At 34.3% G+C, this 15,624-nt stretch overlaps 1 protein-coding gene across 1 annotated transcript; it reads left to right on the plus strand.

Annotated features, from left to right (window-relative positions):
• The first annotated feature begins 7,021 nt into the window (after positions 1 to 7,021).
• Positions 7,022 to 14,401, plus strand: LOC114369921 (amino acid transporter AVT1A-like). Its single transcript, XM_028327202.1, has 12 exons — positions 7,022 to 7,440; positions 8,523 to 8,776; positions 9,373 to 9,587; positions 9,916 to 9,939; positions 10,031 to 10,211; positions 10,299 to 10,518; positions 10,620 to 10,755; positions 10,874 to 10,893; positions 10,999 to 11,144; positions 12,635 to 12,678; positions 13,493 to 13,555; positions 14,119 to 14,401. The coding sequence occupies exons 1-12, from the start codon at positions 7,190 to 7,192 to the stop codon at positions 14,209 to 14,211; spliced, it is 1,647 nt and encodes a 548-aa protein (XP_028183003.1). The 5' UTR covers positions 7,022 to 7,189; the 3' UTR covers positions 14,212 to 14,401.
• Positions 14,402 to 15,624: the final 1,223 nt, after the last annotated feature.

The following is a 15,624-nucleotide window of genomic DNA, read 5'->3' on the forward strand; positions in this document are numbered from 1 at the left end:
AATTGTGCATAGAAAAGGATGTGACTGGTGGTTCAATGTTTCATTCTTCAAATTCGCTTACATCATGTGGAAATTATTTATCTAATGATGAGATACAACCGCCAACAAATATGAGCAATTTACATGTTGACGAAGATGATGATGATCATGATGATGATTATCTTGTGTCTAACTCATACATTGAAGAATCTTTAGACGAAGATGACAGTGTTGACGGTATATCTGATACAGACAATGAAGTCACCGACATGATTCAACTAGTAAGAATTGTTCACCCAGCATAAGGTATAATTTCCTCTTAAAAAATACGTCAATACATTTATTATTTGACGACAATTGTATTTAATGCTAAATAAGTATGATTTGAATTTTTTTTTTACTATAAGGTGTACAAGGAATTCAAAATCCATTTTGGAATGATGCTTTGCATTATAATAATATCAACTGGAGTCATCCTGATGAGGAGGACATTTGTGGTTTGGAGATGCCATCCAGTTTTAAAGTTGGCCAAGAATTATATGTTGGCATGGATTTTGATAGTAAAGATACGGTCATGAATGCAGTCAAACAATATGTTATGAAGGTTCATCAAAGTTTCAAAGTGGTTGAAAGCAAATGGGACAAGTATGTCGTTTGTTGCTTGAATAAAAATGCAGATTGTCCTTGCCCTTTCTATATGAGGACAATTATATCTAAAAAAGCTGATTCATGGAAAGTCACTCAATGGGGTGGACCACACACATGTCTCAATATGACCTTGACCCAAGATCACGAGAAGTTTGATTCAGATTTAATTGCCACTTGTGTAGTAGGTACATACTTTATGTTCATATTATGTTATTGTTTAGCCTTAATTGTCATTTAAATTTTCTTATTCTATTGACAGGCATGATCAGAGAAGATCCATCAATAAAAATTTCATTGATTCAAAAGAGGATTAACAATGAATTTGCGTACAAGGTGTCGTACAAAAAAGCTTGGTTGGTGAAACAGAAAGCCATTGCAATTGAATATGGCGATTGGGATGAGTCATATGCGAAACTTTCGTCGTGGCTAACACACATGCAAAATCATTCTCCTGGATCATATTTTCAAATACTACATGACGATTTTATCGTTGGGAATACGGTCAGTCGTGAACACCATTAGTTTCATAGAGTTTTTTGGACTTTTGGCCAATGTAAAGAGGCTTTCAAGTACTGTAAGCCAATCATACAAGTTGACGACATACATTTGTACAACAAATACCGTGGGACCCTCTTAATGGCCACATCACAAGATGGAAATGGTGGTGTCCTTCCTCTAGCATTCGCGGTGGTCGAAGGTGAGACGTTGACAGCGTGGTCATGGTTTTTGGCACACTTGCGTGAACACGTCACAGATAAAAATGGTATTTGTCTGATATTTGATCGACACGCGAGTATAAAGTCCGTTGTCGCTAACGAAGCACTTGGTTGACAACCTCTCCACAGTTATCATGTCTACTGCGTGCGACACATAGCAAGCAACTTCAATCGAAAATTCAATAATGCCAAACAAAAAGAAATGTTAAAGAAATTGGGTAAGATTTCATATTTGATGGTCACGTTTATTTAACTTTCATATATAGTTAAAATTGTTATTCATAACTAATTTTATGTAGCCTACACTCCTTGCAAGCACATTTTTTTATCAAAATTTAGAAAAATTCCGTCAACTGAGTCCAACCATAGCAACATGGATTGATCGCATTTCAAAGGAAAAATGGTCGATGGCTTATGATAGAGAAGGACGTCGATATGACCACATGATTGTTCGCGTGTATGATATTCACTCCACAAGGTTTGAAGTAGAGGAGACCTTCAACCCTATAACGCAACGTGGCAGACAAAAGTGGGCAGTTAACTTGAATGATCATCATTGTCAATGCAGAAGGTATTCTGCGCTTCACTATCCATGTTCACACATTATTGCAGCTTGTGGTTACGTGAGCATGAACTACTAACCAATATATAGATGTTGTTTACACAAATGAGCACATCTTAAAAGCTTACTCCGCACAATGGTGGCCTCTTGTGAATGAAGCGGCTATTCCTCCTTTTGATGTCGCATGGAAACTTATCTCTGACCCAACTACAATTCATGCGAAAGGTCGGCCAAAATCAACAAGGATAAGGAATGAGATGGATTGGGTCGAACCATCTGAGCACCGACAAAAATGTAGTAGATGTGGAGCCGAAGGGCATAACAGGCGTCGGCGTCCAATGCAATCTGAGCGTGAGAGTTATTCAAATAATTGATTTATGTATGTTAGTCGAGTGACTTGTATTTGTTTAAGTTCTCTTCAATGTATTGAATTTGTGGGGTTCAATGAATTCGTTAGTTAATAACATTTCGGTTTGTGTACATTACTTATTTGTGGGGTGAGATTAATTCGTTAGTTAAAAACATAAACATAAACCGTAACCCTAAACCCTAAACCAAAATCCTAAACCCTAAACCCAAAACTGTAAACACTAAAACCTAAATCCTCAACCCTAAGCCCTAAACCTAACCCTAATCCAAAACCCTAAACCCCAAACCCTAAGCCCCAAACTCCTAAACCCTGAACCCTAAACTCTAAACCCTAAACCCTAACCCCTAACCCCTAACCCCTAAACCCTAAACCTAGGTTGAGCGAAAGTGGGGAGTCCAATGCTGTAGTTAAGGGTATTCAAATTGATACTTAAGGAGAACAATCTACAATGATGAACTATGGACTTAGTTAAAAACATAAACATAAACCCTAACCCTAAACCATAATCCTAAAACCTGAACCCTAAACCCTAAACCCTAACCACTAAACCATAAATTCTCAACCCTAAACCCTAACTCCTAAACACTAACCCATAAACCCTAACCCCTAAACCTAACTCATAACCCCTAAACCCTAAACCTAGGTTGAGTGAAAGTGGGGAGTCCAATGCTGTAGTTAAGGGTATTCAAATTGATACTTAAGGAGAACAATCTACAATGATGAACTATGGACTTAGTTAAAAACATAAACATAAATCCTAACCCTAAACCATAATCCTAAAACCTGAACCCTAAACCCTAACCACTAAACCATAAATTCTCAACCCTAAACCCTAACTCCTAAACACTAACCCATAAACCCTAACCCCTAAACCTAACTCATAACCCCTAAACCCTACACCATAAGCCTTAAACCTAACTCCTAACTCCTAACCTCTAACCCCTAAACCTAAACCCTAAACCCTAAACCCCTAAACCCTACACCCTTAGCTGTAAACATAAAACCTAACCAAAAACCAAAAACCTTAAACCCTAGCCCCTAAACCATAAATCATCAACCCTAAACCCTAACCCCTAAACACTAAGCCCTAAACCTAACTCCTAATCTATAACCCCTAAACCTAAACCCTAAATCCTAAGCCCTAAACCTAAACACTAAACCCTAAACCCCTAAACTCCAAACCCCACACCCTAAGCCGTAAACCTAAACCTTAACCCAAAACCTTAACACCTAAAACCTAACCCTTAGTCTTAAACCCTAAACCCTAAGCCCTAACCCTAATCCCTAAACCCTAAGCTCTAACCCTAATCTATAACCCTAAACCATCAACCTCAAATCCTAAAACCAAAACACTAAACCCTAAGCCCTAAACCTAAACTATAACCCTAAACCATCAACCTCAAACCCTAAACCCTAAGCCTTAAACCTAACCCCTAAACCCTAAGCCCTAAACTAAACTATCACCCTAAACCGTCAACCTCAAATCCTATAACCAAAACACTAAACCCTAAGCCCTAAACCGTTTAAATCTATGCAACATCTGATGATGAACCTTATAATTTGAGCAAATAGGTTGGTGGAAAAACTCCAGACTGATGCATGTAATGAAATAAAATTACATTTAGAAGTTGAAATTGGTGTTTGTCATTAGTTAATACCATTACTTATTTTCATTTGTCTACTTTAATTTTTCTTTATAACTTTATTTATTATTCTAGTTTGATGCGCGACATAAAAATAGTCATTATGGTGTCCGTGATGGTGATTCCATAACAAATAGTCATTGAAAACGAAATTCCATAACAAATTCCATAACAAGTAGTATGAGATACCATAAATTAAGTGTGAAATTCAAATTACAAAGATACAACAAAAATTTTAAATAAAGACATCAAAATCAGTCATTATGGTGTCTGTGATGGTGTGAGGATGTGTCACATGGTCGATCCCACCTTCGGGCTTGACGATCTGGATTTCTTCTTGCGCGCTGTCTCCGCCCTTGTTGCTCAGCCTCAGCAGAAAACTCGTGACGCAAATCAACACCTAATGAGTCACTCATATCAGGTATTGCTCCGGGTACATTCCATTGCGGAGTTAATGGGGCATTAGGTGTTGTCATTGGGGCATCATGTTGCTGCGAAGAGGTCATGGTCGGCCATGAAAAATGAGGATGTGTTTCCGCAACACCACCAAACGAATGTTCGCTTGCAGACATATCAGTGTCATGACCTTCGAAAGGATACTGATACATCTGCGAATGATACTGAGAAAATGTTGGTGGCGTGTAATACATTCCATGGCCACGCTGCTCCATTTGTTGGGAAAAATCTTCCGCTTGAACAATCTCCCTTCGTCTGTCAAAACTTTGAGTTTCAACACTTGACTGAAGCATGTGAAACTATTGTGGGGGAAATCGACGCTCTGATGCTGGACCATGTGCCACAGGCTCGGTGATCCTCTCTTGCTCATCGGATAAAATCATTATCTTCTCCACATAAGGCACGAGATCATCAACTGTCCATGTGTTCCGCCCTTGTGTTGACACCATATACTGCAATGTCTCTGCAACTTCACCCTGCAATTATTAGGGTCAGGAAATTAATGTTGATGCTTTAAAAAATAAATTGAAGTTAATTATTTAAAAAGAAATAAATACCAATGTAGTTGTGTTTGCATTGTTTGGGTCGACAAACATCTTTGTTTTTCGCCTATACCAGACCATGTAATCGAAGTTAAAACTCAATAGGTTCTCCTGTTGAGGATAAATGTCGACCCTAAACTCAGCTCGATTATTCCACTGACTGATCATTGGGGCCAACAGCTAGAACTAATTTTCATCTTGTTTGCCTTTCAGCGTTAGCCCATGGATATTCTGTGGTTGCGAAGGAGACTCCAGAATAGGTTGTTGCATTCCAAATTGTCACAACACTCTATCGGGTTGGTGTCACTCTACAACATGGAAACAAATGAGTGGCACCACTGCGTACCACGCCACACTACCAACCAAACAAATGCGAGGCAACATCGACATAACAGTTGTTGTGTAAGGGTCCCACAGAAACTGCATACAATAACACAATTGTTAATTTTGACTTAAACATGACATTTTATTTATTATTTAACGAATACATAATGATCTTCTTACCTCATGTCGTTTCATGATATCCAATTTGCGACGAAAAACTATTAGATCATCATTGCCAATATGTTGCTTATGAATCTAAGGATCCGTGCACGGGTAAATCTTTGTAATTATTCTACGTTACCGTCATGGATATTTATTTGTGAAAAATGGTAAGCCAGCCAACTTAATTTGACCACACTGCCTTGAAGTTCACCTTCCTGTGGTCTGACTCCCAACAATTCTTCACACAATTCAACCCAATCAAGATTAGTCTGACCAATTAATGATGCCCCATCAACACGCAGACCTAATAATACTGAGACGTCTTGAAGAGTAATCGTACACTCTCCACATCTCATGTGAAACATATGTGTTTCGGGCCTCTATCTTTCCATCAAGGCTGTAATTAGTGACGAATTTATTTTTAGGTAGTTCATCTTCATTATCCAATAAAATTCAGATTGTCGAAGTAGATGAATAATTTCCTCTGGTATTTCTTCTTGTCCTTGATAGATGGGGACAACTCATCTGATGTGTAATTTTCTGTTTGGTTCCCCATTCCAAACATGTTCTGAAACATGCTTAGTTTGTATCCATAAAACGTCTCTATATATTGGACCAGACATAATGTGTATACTAGATGAACATGACGAAGAAGATGTCATTGATACTGTAAAATAAAATATAATACAAAAAATTGACAACAAAAATTTTACATTGAAAAAAATAACTACACTTACAAAAAATCAATTAAATATAAATACAACATAATTAAAATCTGAATAAATAACAAAATACATCAATTTGAACAAATAACAAAATTAAAAATAACAATACGTACACAAATTTAAATAAATGCTCTAAAATTACTCGACAAGTTTGAAACAGTCATATATATATATATATATATATATTGGTAAATTATATTTTTAAAAATTTGTATATATTTATTAAACCAATAAAAAATACATAAAACTCATAAAAAATAAAATTAGATTAAATTGATATGTATTGATAATGTAAAGAATTTTTACACCATTGACCAATTATAAAATGGGACATCTTTGAAAAGTTTGAATATTATTACAATTCATGGTATGTCATATGTGTGTTTTTATTATAATTAGAATAAGGCTCAAATATATTTTTTTTCTCCTAAAAGTTTAAATTTCATCCTGCAAATTTATTTTTTCTATTTTTTTGTCCTCCTAAAATTTTATCTTTTTTTTTTCGAAACAAAATTCGATTGTATCTAAAGTTTTTATTGACAGTACATCCGAATTAAACTCAAAAAGTTATAGATGCCCATAAATGTTCTCTTTGAATAATCATTGCTAGTGAAGTGTCCGTAGTAGTTCGAGAGTTGTATTCTAACTTTAAGGATCCAAACAAAAGGTGACAGATCCCGCGCCACCTTGGGATTGTGGATAAATAATAATGCAAACTCTTTAAAATCTTTCGCCTATCACCACCCTTCGTAATCACGTTCTCTCTTGATACTCTCTGTCCCATTCACCCCACCCAATCCTACCACACATCTGTCTCCTCCTCTTGTTTTCTTGTTTCCTTATTCATTCCGTTTTTTTTTTTTATCCCTACAAATTTAATACGATACTAAGCATTTATAACACTCAAATACTATTCAACCAATTGAGGCTGATCCCGTGGTTCCCTCCATCATGCTCAATCTACATTAACTCGTTCATTATAGCATTAGTTATTACTATACTATACTATTCCTCTCTCTCTCTCTCTCTCTCTCGGCATACTACATACTGTTGCAAAACAATATGGTTCGTAACGACAGCAGCAACAAAGAGAAGGAGAAAAACCTCGATGATCAGCCTTTGTTCGATCTGAACTACGATGGCGACGAGGAAGATGCCGTCGTCGACGAAGAACAGCAGGAGATTGAAGGTGTGAAGTACCAGAGTGAGAGTAGTAGTGATGGCGACGACGACGATGGTGGTGGTAGGCATGCTGCGAATGGGAGAGCACAGCCTGACTCTTTCTCTTCTCAGCAATGGCCTCAGAGTTACAAGTATATATATAATCATCCTCTTCACCATTTCCTTATTATATCATTTTAGCAATAATTCGAATCAATTTGATCTTTGAAGTAATAAGAAACCTACTCAAGTGGTCCTAGAACTAGAAGTATTAAAAACAATGCTGAATAATTTCTTGAATATTGTTGAATATTTTATCCTTCAAATTTGTCCATGAACTTTAGGGACTAAATAAAAGAATATTCAATACTAAAAGAATACATGAAATTTTTTTGTAATATTGAGTTTGAGGATGAGCCCTGACTCAACAGTAAAGCCTTGGTGACCAATTGGTCATGGGTTTGCTTCTTTGCGTATGTAAGGATAAGACTGCATGCAATGACTCTACCCATACCTTCGCATAGCGAGGAGTTTCCGGCAACGAGGGTAGGTTAGTTTTTTTTTTTCTTAAGAAAGAAGGTAATATTGGAGGACGAAACTTGTGGTTTATTCAATTTGAATATGTTGACTCTGTTTCTGTCACTCGTGATGTCATGATTTCTATTTTCTGCTCCTCTTGTTGTGTACGTTAATTTAAAGGGCCCATTTCAAACCAAATTCATAGCACAATCCTTAGTTATGATTTTATTATTGCAGTGTTAGTAGGGGTGTCCGTATCTAGCTTCTTCAGATTTCAGTTATTTTATTTTATTTTATTTTTGCTTGATTATTCTTATGTGGCAATTCCAGAAAATATTGTATATTTTGGGACTACAACGTGTCCATGGTTTCCACCAATTTCAACTCGACACATAATCAAATTTTATTAACCTTTTCTTGTAAATTAAAAAACTCAGCTGTGTCAGGTGGAAATTGGCTAGAACCATAGACACATGATGATTCTAGACCATAAAATAATTTCTTGTGGCAAAACCTTACATCAAATTTATAATAGTTAGTGATTTTTATTACAATTTCCACGAGTGAGGCTGATTTTTATTACATCCAACTGCTTAAACTACTTTGGTAGTATTGTTTTATCTGGTTTACTGCTGTGCTTTCTTTTTCATAGTAACCTTAATGAGCTCAGATACTCTTCTCTTATTGTTTTTCCTCATTCCCTTTCTTATGGCAGAGAGACTACAGATTCTTACACAATAGCTGCTGCTCCAAATTTTGAGTCAGTTCTGCGGGGGCCGAGTTTTATATATTCTAGTTTTGACAATCGTTCAAAGAGTAACTTAGACATCGATGGAAAGACACCTTTTCTGTCTGCTCCAGAAGGCATTAGACAATCAACTTGGTGGGAGAAAGCCTCAGTAGAACGGCTTGTTTCCGGAGAATTGCCTATTGGATATGGATGCAGCTTCACTCAAACAATTTTCAATGGTACTATGTTATTTGGTTGCCATCTGTTACCATGCTCGTGAACATTTAATTTGTTAAGTGCATTCTGTTCTGTATATACATTGTAAATTCAGTTGATGGAAAACAATTCTCCAATTAGGCAATATATATCTTATTTTTTTGGACAGTGGAACTTTTAAACATGCATATGTACTAATGAAGGTCAGGGCAACATATATTGCTTTAAAATGTGTGTAGTGTAAAAAACGGGGATTACTATTATATGTAATTTAATGCAGTCTTTCTTACTGCTTAATAATGTAAGGGATTGAGTGTATGCATGGATTGGCTTATTTTATAATCAAAATCTCTTGTAACCTATGGCTTACAGAGATGGTTTATCGAAAAATGAAAAAAGAAGAAGCTATTTGTTAACATAAAAAATAAATGTTATTACATATTTGATAAAACATGCTATGAGAGCTTGATTCTTTTGTCTGGAAATTTTGTTAACTGGTTTATGGAGTTTTATTCTATCTGATAGATCCACTCCCCTTATGAAAGTTTCTTTTTTTCCTTTTGTCTGCAAATGTCTGAGTCTGACCCTACTTCCCAAATTTCTTTTTCTACCTTGGCAGGCATTAATGTGATAGCTGGAGTTGGCCTTCTATCTACACCATTTACAGTAAATCAAGCTGGGTGGATGAGCTTGGCAGTGATGCTTCTTTTTGCAGTTATGTGTTGTTACACAGCCACCCTTCTGAGATACTGCTTTGAAAGCAGAGAAGGAATCATTACCTACCCAGATGTAGGAGAAGCTGCATTTGGAAGATATGGCCGTATTGCTGTATCGGTGAGTTAATTTATTTCCTTGTTTAAATTAATAGAAAATTGTTGTGCAATGCTTGTTACGACGAATGAAGTATTAATTGGTTCTTGCCAAATGATCATTCTGATTTTGTTCTATTAGCATGGTCTTAGATGGTTTTGGTTCATTTTGAGATTTTGACCTTTGATCTTTATATGTATTAGGGCTCTTGCAAATTAGACCATAGCATGATTTATTTCTGTTGTTTAATCTAAATCCACATCATAGTAGTAAGAAAGAATGCTTGAGATATAATGATTTTTGTCTATGAACAACTTTGATGTTTTACTAAGCTATGTTTACTTTGTTGCAGATAATTTTGTACACTGAATTATATGTAAGTACGAAGTGCTCTACCCGTTTCATTTGAAAACACCTGCATTTTGTTGTTCCGCACCAACGTATAAGCTCTCTTCTAATGGTTGCAGTCATATTGTGTGGAATTCATCACCTTGGAAGGAGATAACCTCACTAGTCTGTTTCCTGGTACATCCTTAGATTTGGGTGGTTTCAAGTTAGACTCTATGCATATGTTTGGAGTTTTGACAGCACTTATTATTCTCCCAACGGTTTGGCTGAAGGATCTTCGTATAATCTCTTATCTATCAGGTGCTTCAAAGTCTAAAAAATATTCCTTTTGCTTTCAAAATTTTCTACCTAACATGTCCTTATTGTAACTTGTGTTGTGATCTGCAGGTGGAGGGGTTGTTGCAACAATTTTGATTATGATTTGCGTGTTTTGTGTTGGGACAATAGACAGTGTTGGATTCCATCACACGGGTCAATTGGTAAAATGGAATGGCATTCCATTTGCTATTGGTGTCTATGGATTTTGCTTTGCAGGACATTCGGTTTTCCCAAATATTTACCAGTCTATGGCTGACAAGAAACAATTTACCAAAGCACTAATAATATGGTATAATAGCTAAGAACTTATCTGTCACTGACAAAACAAGGCATATTTGATTTTTTTACTTTTTTATTTTCTGATTCATCGACTCATTTCTTTGTGTACAGTTTTGTTTTGTGTGTTTTGATATATGGAGGCACTGCAAGCATGGGATATCTCATGTTTGGTGATGGCACTTTGTCTCAGATAACATTGAATATGCCACCAGGCGCATTTGCTTCCAAAGTTGCATTGTGGACAACTGTGAGTTTTGAGATTTTTTGGGTCTCTTAGCACTATTTTTTTATTTTTGTAGTTTCATTATAGTGACCAATAACTTTTTTTTTTACCCCTGATTTTATGTTTTGTGTTCTTTTTTCAGGTTATTAATCCATTGACTAAATATCCTTTTTGCCAAAACTACTTGGCTTATGAAAGTTTTAAAATTTGTCATGGTTTGATAAAATGTAGCAATCCTTTTAGTTTAGCTTTCCTTAATAGTAACAAATATGCTTTGTTGATGAACCCACTGGCAAGGAGTCTAGAGGAGTTGCTGCCAGATAGAATTTCATCTTCATATTGGTGCTTCATGCTTCTTAGAACAACACTTGTTGCATCTACAGTTTGTGTTGCCTTTCTAGTTCCCTTTTTTGGTAAGTTTGAGACTTTATATTTGTTAGTGCATTAATTTTAATGTCACCTCCAATTAGTTGAGGCCACTTAAGAAAATGATAGAACTTCAGTAGCTTTCTGTCCATATATTCGGATAATTCATATGTCCTTTTTCATTCTTGTTTACGTAGAGTTTCAAGTCAAAAGATAAGGTGCATGCATAATGAGAATTGAATTTTTATCATTAAGGTTTATGTGGCTTAAATGTAAAATGAAAGATTGCATTTTATTAGATGAAACTTATTTGAATGGATGCATTGAAAGTTATTTTTGTTTCAACTTTCAAGAGAACTTATTTATTATAGTTGATGGCAATCTTCACGGTAAATAGAGAAGAGAATTAGTGGAGAAGAAACACATGAAGAGAGGGTGTGTGAGAAGAGAGATTGTGAAACAAAGTTACTTTGTTGAGAGAAAAGTGTCTTTGTGTGAGAGTGTTATTATTTCTTGTAACTATTGAGTGAGATACTTGGGTTTGTAGAGTAATACACTATTTGAGACGAATTACAATCTTGTAATCATTTTTGTGATAGTAAAATACTTTTGAGACAGTTTTGTGGACGTAGGTAAGAGATGTCGAACCGCATTAAATTCTTGTGTTTATTATTATTTATTTTTCTTAATCTTTGTTGTATTCTCACAATTCTTATATGTTGTATTCTTCACCCTTTTTGTTTTGTTATATTTTGTTTCTCAACCACAGTCAAGAAGCAAACTGCGATGAAGTTTGCTTTTCACAGATTTGAAACCAAAACAGTCAACTTTGTTAAACTGGCCCAAAACCTGTTAGTTTGACTTGATTAAATTTAACAACAATCAGGACCTTTTCTTACTGGGTGAGGTCTTCCATGAATCAAACAAATACTATTATGCTCTCAAAAATAATTCTTCATACAAGTCATTTAGACCTGACTTGTTAATTACTACTTACTAGTGATCTCAATTAGAATGTTTTATTGGTTTTCCTCTATTTATAATACTTTAGCTAACCTCCACTTATCACCTTTTCCAACTGGTCTTCTCTCATTTCCAAATCATCTTAGCTGCAATTCCACTCTTACTTTCTCTGAATTACATTTGTTAGAGCAACACTTATGCTCTTGTGGGAACTTAATCGTCCAACATTTATAAACCGTTCCTATTCTTATGGCTGGTGCCTGGTGGTAAAATCTTACTTTTAGCTGAAGTTGTTTGACAAAAATCAAACTTGTTAATAGAGAAGAAAAAGGAAAGAACAACAAATAAGTATAACTGTAAAAGGAATTGTATTATTCAGTATACTCTCCACAAATCAATGTGGTTGGGAGAAAGAAGATGAGTTACAAACTTGGTATTAGAGAAGGCCATGTACTCTCCCCAAAACCAGTCCAATTCTTACCAAATCCACCGCCCCCCCCCCCCCCCCCTCTCCCTCCTGTATAACATTCTATATTTAATTTTAAAACTAATGATAATTTCATTATAATTTCAGGGCTTGTGATGGCTTTAATTGGTTCTCTCTTTAGTATACTTGTGGTAAGAAATGCATTTGACTCTCTCTCTGTATGTGTATGTGTCTTCATCAACATATATGCTATTTATATTATTACAGTAGCTTAATCTTTGGGTAAGAAATTAGGAAGTCATAATTTTTTTAAGATTGTTTGGAGGGACCCAATTATTGATTGTAACTTCGAACCATGCATGCACATGCCTTAGACAGATAGACAAAAGGCTAAAATACCTCTTCTGTTCTATAGGACATGGAATTTCATTGGTTGGTAAAGAAAAATCTTTTTTTTTCTTAATGATGACATATCCTGCGTTAATTTGGTTTATGATCTTCACCTTCCTGCTATTATTTAGTATATAACTTGGATTTACAGATGTGGATAGAATAGGAAAGATGGAGAAATAATATCACTTTCTTGTGCTTTCTTTGACTTCACATTTTTTCTTAATATTCGTGCATGAAAAATTACTTGTATGTTGTATCATATCAAAGTTAAAAGTTCCATACCATACATTCAAGAATTCAACTGCTTGTAGCATTGTGACAGAGCAAGATCTGCGCCTGTGGCATACTTTTATCTGAATTTCTGTTTATTGCATACTGACAAATAGACATGGTCTCTCAAAACTTTTGGGGAGGACATGTCAAGCTTCACTTGATTTCTTTTTGAAGTCTATAACTTGCATTTATCTTTTCATAATGCTTGCTAGCATCAACATGACATGAGCTAGATTCGTCTATGGTTCGTTGTGCTTTACCTTACTGTTATTGATTCAGTTTCTTGTAAGGAATTAAAATGAAACCGCTATCTAATTTGAAGAATTCTGTTTCTTTCAGTCAGCGATAATGCCAAGTTTATGTTTTCTGAAAATTATTGGGAAAAAAGCTACAAAGACACAGGTAACAGTACTGCCTATCTTGTATTTTTCATTTCCTGTAGATGACAAAAAATCTTTCTAGTCTAGAGTATAATTTCAGACTTGATGTTAATAGTAATACTGTGCCTTTAGTTACTATATCCAGCAACACTGAGCTATATTTAGCAAATGAAATTTGCATTATTACATTTTACATGCAATAGTTTCTTTAATCAGCAGCTGAATTACATTCAACACAATAGTCGACACTTCATGCACCATTTCCTCATATGCTTCAAATGTTTTCCTGTCATATTCATCACATTTTTTGCAGGAGAGGAGATCACCCTAGCCCTAACCCATTTATATATATATATATATATATATATATATATATATATATATATATATATATATATCTTTTTTTCAAATTTAATTTTAAAGTCTTGTTTTTTCTTTCAGCCATAAACTGCGAACTGCATATTTTGTACCAAACGCCACATATAATTGAATGACAATTATAGAATAATAATGCAATATAATCCCTCAATTAGTTTTCCTATTCCTTCTATTTTACTCAACTTCTCTTTTTCCTAATAACATCAGGTTGCACTCAGTGTTGCAATTGCTGCATTCGGAGTCATTTGTGGAATCCTTGGAACATATTCCTCTCTGTTGAGTATTGCGGATAGTTACTGAGACCTTATAGCCTTTCTGCACTGGAAGGTTATGATGGAGAGTTAACCTAGTGGCCAATGTTTCTGCATGGAGAGTACAACTTTGGATTATTGTGGTGACAAGTTAATTTAGTTATATATGAGAACTCATGTATTTATGAATTTAATAAAGTAATTATTAAATAAGATTTAATAAGTTAAAACTTAATGAAGATATTCAGCGAGACTTAGTAATTAAAACTAGATACAGTTGAATTGCTTATATGTGTAGGGGAAACATAAATTTACCTGGATGTAATCTTTTGCATTGTGCTAAAAATATTCCAAATGCTTTTTTGAAACTGAAAAATAGTTGGAGTTAAAATAGTAGTTTCAAATTTTAAAAAAAATATTATTTGATATATAAGTTTTTATAGTTGGAGTTAAAATAGTAATATACCTCTTTTTCATATTATTACCTAAATTATTTATATATTTATTTTAGTATCTGAAATTTGAAATTTTTTATTTTTGATACTTGTCGTTAGTCTCACTTGATTGAGTGATAACATGATAAACAAGATGTTATATCATATAAAAATTTAAATATATTTTTTATATTTATAATATATATCTTTTTCATATTATTATCTAAATTATATTTTTATTTTATTTTAGTATCCAACATTTGACTTTTTTTGTTTTTGATATTTATTGTTAGTCTCACTTTGACAATAATGATATAATATTTTTTTTGTCACATCATGACCGAATGAAATGAGACTAATAACAATCGACAAATACCTAAAACAAAAAAAAATCAAATGTCAATTACCAAAATAAAAAAATAATTTAGGTAATAATATTAAAAAAAAGTATATTACAAGTGTAAACAAATATTCAAGACATATATATATATATAAATTACATTAGATTTTCCCCTCTAATAAAAGCACATTAATTTTTCAATAATATCTAATTTCAATTATAACGAAAATATCAAATTATTAATTTTAATGTTTTCTATTTTAAATATAATTTGTCTTTCAAAATAATATAAAATCTTTCTCATACATAATTTTTTATTCATGTATCACTTGACATCAAATTTGATTCAAATATCTATGATATATGATTAAAATGTTGTCGTAACAATAGTTTATGGCAAACCGAAAAAATTACTGGCTGAGTCGCGGACAATGTCGCTTTCTTTTAGACGTTTCGTGGCACTGTCAAAAATTGTGCAAACAGACTATCACACACGAAGTCTCCAGGATAAAACAGCCCAGATCACTGTATAAGATTTCCACTGCACTGAGAGAACCTTTTCTAGAATTACACCCTCTTGTATGACTTGAAAAGTCACTCTAAAGCCACCCGAAAATATGACTTGAAAAGTCACTCTAACAGCCAACCGAAAATATGACTTGAAAAGTCACTCTAATAGCCAACTGAA

This window comes from Glycine soja, chromosome 10 (assembly GCF_004193775.1).
Source record: "Glycine soja cultivar W05 chromosome 10, ASM419377v2, whole genome shotgun sequence".
Classification (NCBI taxonomy): Eukaryota; Viridiplantae; Streptophyta; class Magnoliopsida; order Fabales; family Fabaceae; genus Glycine; species Glycine soja.